This window comes from Phoenix dactylifera, chromosome 16, assembly GCF_009389715.1.
Source record: "Phoenix dactylifera cultivar Barhee BC4 chromosome 16, palm_55x_up_171113_PBpolish2nd_filt_p, whole genome shotgun sequence".
NCBI classification, from domain to species: Eukaryota; Viridiplantae; Streptophyta; class Magnoliopsida; order Arecales; family Arecaceae; genus Phoenix; species Phoenix dactylifera.
This window is the reverse complement of record NC_052407.1, coordinates 7,160,419-7,166,298: the sequence shown is the minus strand read 5'-3', so window position 1 is coordinate 7,166,298 and position 5,880 is coordinate 7,160,419. Positions and strand designations below refer to the sequence as shown.

General features: G+C 49.4%; 1 protein-coding gene across 1 annotated transcript; it reads right to left on the bottom strand.

The window, feature by feature from the left end:
- Positions 1–392: 392 nt before the first annotated feature.
- On the bottom strand, positions 393–3,689 carry LOC120104047 (subtilisin-like protease SBT1.7). The gene has a single exon (XM_039114366.1). The coding sequence runs from the start codon at positions 3,137–3,139 to the stop codon at positions 830–832; it is 2,310 nt and encodes a 769-aa protein (XP_038970294.1). The 5' UTR covers positions 3,140–3,689; the 3' UTR covers positions 393–829.
- Between the last annotated feature and the right edge of the window lie 2,191 nt (positions 3,690–5,880).

The window sequence follows — 5,880 nt, the reverse complement described above, 5'->3', positions numbered from 1 at the left end:
AATAACATATGGAGTTGTATCCGAAAATTGTGTTCTCTAACACAAAACAATGAAGATTATAATCAGCATTAGATAGTATGATCATGTATTGGGAACTAAAGATGCACCAAGAGGAGCATTTTCTTATTGGTGCTCAAGCTTTCTAACCGTTTCGATTCTAAAAATCAATGTATTTTCTTACTTATAACCGTGGATCCGATCTGACTCACTTATCTATTGGATTGAATCTGGATCCAAAATTAAAATTCGAACAAGAAACCAAATTGAGTCGGAATCACTCAAAACCCGACCCAACTTATTTGCACCTCTAACCATAAATAAACCTTCATACTAAGTTTCAAATCAATGGCTACATTTCCGGCCCATCACCTAACATTTAATTATCGCTACAGTTGAAGTAAATTGATACACTTTCCTGTTGTTGTTGGGTATGCCATAAACATCATTAACCAAATCAACAGACAGCCACCATACAAACTAAGCTCCTTTACTTCGATTTCCATATTTTAGGGACCCAAACCAGCTCAGCACCTTGCATCTATTTTGTATATAAATAGTATACAAATTGCCCAAGTAAGCTTTTTTTTTTCTTGATTTTTCATTTCCTTGTCCCTCCATCCTGCTTAATTAGCGGAAAACAGCAATAAAATCGCAAATTTGCAAGTAAATAAGGAAGCAAGCACCGGCAACGTTTAGTTGTCACGTTGCCATCTGAAAATAGCAGCAACAAGGACGCTGTGGTCCACCGGCTTGCTGGCGTACCTAAGCAATCACTCCCCACCCCATCAATCACCGTCCATTTCTTGTCGGTCGTTGCGATGATGCGATCTCAAGTCCAGGTGAACGCGATGGGGCTGGCGACCACGTGCTTGCCATCGGACCACTCGAGGCGGCCGAACCCCGACGATCCCGACGGCAACGATGGCGCCGAGAAGCTCACCGTGTAGCTCTGCTTCTCCCCCACCTTCGTGAAGCTCAGCTCCGCCGGCTCCACCGCCACCTTCACCTCTCCGCCGGTCACCGCTGTCGCCACCGTTGCCTTGTACGTCCCAGGCCCCCCCACGCTGGTCATCGTCCTCGTGTGCTTCACCGTAGCCACGCCGACGCGGTCCCCGCTCGCCGTCTCGAACGCCACCGCGAAGGACGGGTAGTTGAGTCCTGACACCGCGTAGGTCCTTTTACGGTCACAGGTGTAGTTGGTCCTTTTGGCGACGGCGGCGATCTGGAGGGAGGTGTAGTTAAGGGCGCAGAGGAAGTCGATGTAGTCGTCGGCAGTGAGGTCGTAGACGAGGCCCGGGTCCATGCCGCGCCGGGGGTCGACATGGCCGGCGCCGTAGTCGAAGGGGGTTGCGGCCTTGCCGGTGGCGACGTCGAGGAGGCCGCCGTTGCCGCCGGGGTAATCGGCGTAGGCGGTGGTCATGAGGGCGGAGCGGATGGCGGCGGGGCTCCAGTCCGGGTGGGCACCTTTGAGGAGGGCGGCAAGGCCGCTGACGTGGGGACACGACATGGAGGTCCCGGAGATGATGCTGAATTCCACCCGCCGCGAGTCCACCGACAGCCCCGTGGGCCCCACCGCGCCGGTCCACCCGGCGAGGATATTGACCCCGGGGGCAATCAGGTCCGGCTTCAGGATCTCCGGTGTCACCACGTTCGGCCCCCGCGACGAGAACGCCGCCACCACCGGCGACGGCCGCACCCCCACCTTCGTCCCCCCGAAAACGATGGTTGCCGTCGGACTCATCTCGGACAATAGATACCTTTTGATGGCGTCGCCGGCCTTTTCGCCAACGCCGTTGGCGGGGAGGAGGTGGGCGTCGGCGACGAGCTCCTCGCCGTTGGCGTCGGTGTTAGCGAGGATCATCCCGGCTCCGCCGGCGTCGCGCACCACGTAGCCCTTCTGGACCCGGGGACTGATCCCGCGTTCGCAGAGAACGATCTTTCCGGCCACCTTCTCCGGCATCAGCGTCCCCGGCATGCAAAGATTCCCGCCGGTGGCGTTGCTGGCGTTCCCGGCGTACACGATGGGAAGCGGCGAGCTCGGAAGCGGCTTGCCACTATAGAGGGAGACTCCACTATAGTTCTTGCCATTTCCGAGCACCACATAGGCTGGGAAGTCCCGGTCGAGAGTTCCAGCCCCCACGGTGGTGATCCAGGGGGCGACGTTGGAGAGGCTGGAGGCGGAGGGGCCGGAGTTGCCGGCGGAGCACGAGACCAGAACCCCCTTCTCCATCGCGTTGAACGCCCCGATCGCTACGCTGTCCCTATAATAATCCGACATACCGCCGCCGAGGGAGAGAGAGAGTACGTGGCACCCGTCGTCCACCGCCCTGTCTATTGCGGCGAGGATGTCGGAGCTGAAGCACCCGCCGACCCAGCACACCTTGTACGCGGCGACGCGGGCCCGGGTCGCCATTCCCCTGGCGGTGCCGGCGGCGAAGCCGAGGAGGCTCGCGTCCGTCACGGCGGAGCCGGCGGCGGTGGTGGAGGTGTGGGTCCCGTGGCCATCGCTGTCGCGCGGAGACCGCAACTCCCTTGTCTCGTCGATTGGGCCCATGCTGGCCTCGTAGCCCTTGGAGAAGAACCGCGCCCCGATGAGTTTCCGGTTGCAATCCGTCGCCTTAAAGTCCTTCCCCTCCTCGCACGCGCCCTTCCACCCGGCCGGCACGGGCCCGAAGCCCGTGTCGTCGAAGCTTTTCCTCTCCGGCCAGACGCCGGTGTCGAGAACTCCCACCACGACGTCGCTGCCGGTGTTGGCCTGGGGGACGAGGTCATCGCTCTTGTCGAGGCCCAGGAACTCCGGTGTCCGAGTTGTGTGGAGCTCGTAGCGGACCTCCGGGAGGACGGAGAGGACGCCATCGAGGGATTCCAAGGCTTGGGCCTCGGCCGTGGTGAGGCGGGCGGAGAAGCCGTGAGCGACAGTGTCGTAGGAGTAGAGGATCTCGGCGGAGCTAGAGACAGAGCGGAGGGATGCGTCGTACCAGTGGCCATGTTCGGCGAAGGTGCTCGGCCTCCGGGACTTGGCCATATGGACGATGTACGTCTGCCGCTTCTCTTCTCCTACCGCCACGTAGAAGGAGAAGGAGGAGCAGAGGAGGAGGAGAAGGAGAAGCGCCGCCGTGGTGGTGGTCGCCGTCGCCATCGCTAGTCTCGCCGTTGCAGTGGCGTCGGGATGATGTTTATATAAAGGAAGAGTGAGAGTGGGGTTGGGTTGGTGAGGAAGGGTGGGAAAGTGGGTTTCGTTTCGTCTGGAGGAATGATTTCTTGCTGAGAACGAGAACAAAGAAGATGGTACAGAACAGCAGGCAAGAAAAGAGAAGAGCGGTGAGGAAGAGACCAAGAAGAAGGAGAGAGAGAGAGAGAAGGAAGATGGGAAGTGTGAGAGGACGGTCACGTGGGTTTCGTCTTCTTTAGCGTTTGCTCTCCTCTGTTTGTTATTCTATTTTGAATGTACGTATTTTAATTAGAATGAAGAATCTCGGGAAAAGTCTGTCCCATGCCGCTCTCTTGACAGGCGCGCTCTTTCTTCCTCCTTCCTTTTTTTTTCTCTCTCCGCTCTGCTCGCCGTCACAAGAAAGTTGAGAGAGCAGGAAAAGGGCAGGAATGAGTGGGAGAGAACTCTTGGCCCAACAAAAAAAAAAAGAGCAAAAGAAAAGTGGGAGAGAACTCAGGATGAGAGGAGGAGCGTAAGAGCAAATCCTCTGTGCTGCTACTTATAGAATTTTTTTACTATTTACATGATACAAATATTTTTTAGAAAATCTGATAAATTTTTGGCCATGTAATTTTGGCTTGATCCAATCAAATGGGGACCCCAAATGGTCCCAAATAATATTAAACCGATATCTAAATTACCACGATAAGAGGGCATTAGTGTAATATGTAAAACTATTACACAGCTTCATAATCAACCAATCTCTTAAGTTTGGCAAAAATGCCAATCTTCTTTTATCAAGAGATAAAAAATTATTCGTATATATATATATATATATATATATATATATATATATATATATATATATATATATATATATATATATATGAAAAAATCACGCACCATGTAGGTATGAGATTCAATCTGCTAATTGGTTTAGGCCTTTTATATTGTTTTGATCACTACCTTATCCAAGAAAAAACCAATCACCTAGGTAAGCATTAATGATTCATGTTTCTTTGATTTCATATTTTTTAAAAAAATGATCTAAATATTATTTTGGCCTGTAAATTTAAGCCATGCTGCTAACTTATTAGCTGTAAAAGGGCATATTGATGCCACAATGAAGAGTGTGAGCAAAAAAATTGGTAACACGTCACCAATTAATAAATGCCTTCTAAAAATATATGGTATTTAGTATTACAATAAAAATATAACAATCTTGAAAATGTCATTCATGGAGAAAGGATGGCTTTGCTTTTGTTTTATGTATTTAATGAATAGTTCTTATTCAACGGTGCATTGTTGCTGCTTTCCTCTTTAAAATAAATGAGGTTTTGCATGCATTTACACTGGACTCTCTTTATGTTGGAGTAATAATATTTAACAAATAGGAGAGCTCTCCGGTTCTAATTCCTTCCGGTAGAGATGGAATTGAAGCACTTCACTGCTGCATTCAACCATGACGGTTATATGGGATAGGACGTTGCAATCGCAACGGGATCCATGGAATCATGGACCATCCCGTAAATGCATGGATTCCTCCACATATGAGAGGATTTGGACGCATGAGAGAAAGCGTGAATTGTTGCAATTATTTGAGAAAAGTATCAAAGGATTGAATGATTGTATGTACGGATTCCACGGAAGACAATAGAATTTAAATAATTCATATTCAAACAATGAAGATATATATAATAATTGATCAATATTATAATAATTTAACCAAAAAAATCAAGAGTTTATATCTATTCAAATCTAATCACAAGCACCACAACCAGTTCGTGGTCAGCTCCAAAAAATTCATACTACAGTACCTCTAGTCCATATAAGTTATGATATTATTTATAACAATATAGGACTTTATCCAAAATGACTAGCCGAAAGGTATTATTTGAGTTTTTTGATTCCAAGATCTACTCGACGAATAACTGATATAGAATTAAATACACATATGTATGGATATTCATAAATATAAGAGTGACTACAGTCATAGGATAACCATTAGTCTCGTTTTTTTATAAAAAAACAGAAAGTATAGAAAATCAAAAAACAAAACATTACGAAAATCGGCAGCAACAAAAAAAGCCACCCAATCCGCCGCCTCATTAGCCTCTCTAAAAACATGCTTCGCTAGAATCCTCAGCCCTCCACAAGCCATGATTCGGATATCTCCCAGCAAGAGGTGGTAATCACAGACCCTCTCGAGATCTGTATGATCCATTAATTATCGTCGCAGAGTCTCTCTCAAAGAGGACATTCCTCTCGTGCAAAGCACACCAAACATGCTGCATGCGAGAAAAAGAAACATTAAGCTTTTGTGCTGTCACAGGATGGAAGAAAGCTGGGCCAGTGTGGCTACTATGGAAAGCTCATAGCCACAAAGGCTCACCACCGGTGGTGGAGGGGCCCGCACGGGTTGAAATACGGGGTGGTTTCCGCTGGCCTGGTGCCTTTGATGGGGGTATGTCGCTGGACTTCTCCTGCCACATACTAGTAAGTGGGAATTTGGTCGTACGGTGGATATTACACACGGAGCGCGGGAGCGACACGCAACCACCGGTGGTGGTGGTGGTGGGAGCACCGATTACGGATAAGATCACGCTGTCACGGGCCGTTCTGGGGAGATGGAAACCGGCTTTTTGTTTGGGTGCAATGCATAATCTTGCTAAGGTATATTATATAGCTACCGTCATCACTTTTTTTTTGCTCTTGCATCAATAAAGAAA

Bases quoted from the DNA above. Each gene is read 5' to 3' on its own strand.
- LOC120104047 (XM_039114366.1), bottom strand. From the start codon at position 3,139: ATGGCGACGGCGACCACCACCACGGCGGCGCTTCTCCTTCTCCTCCTC.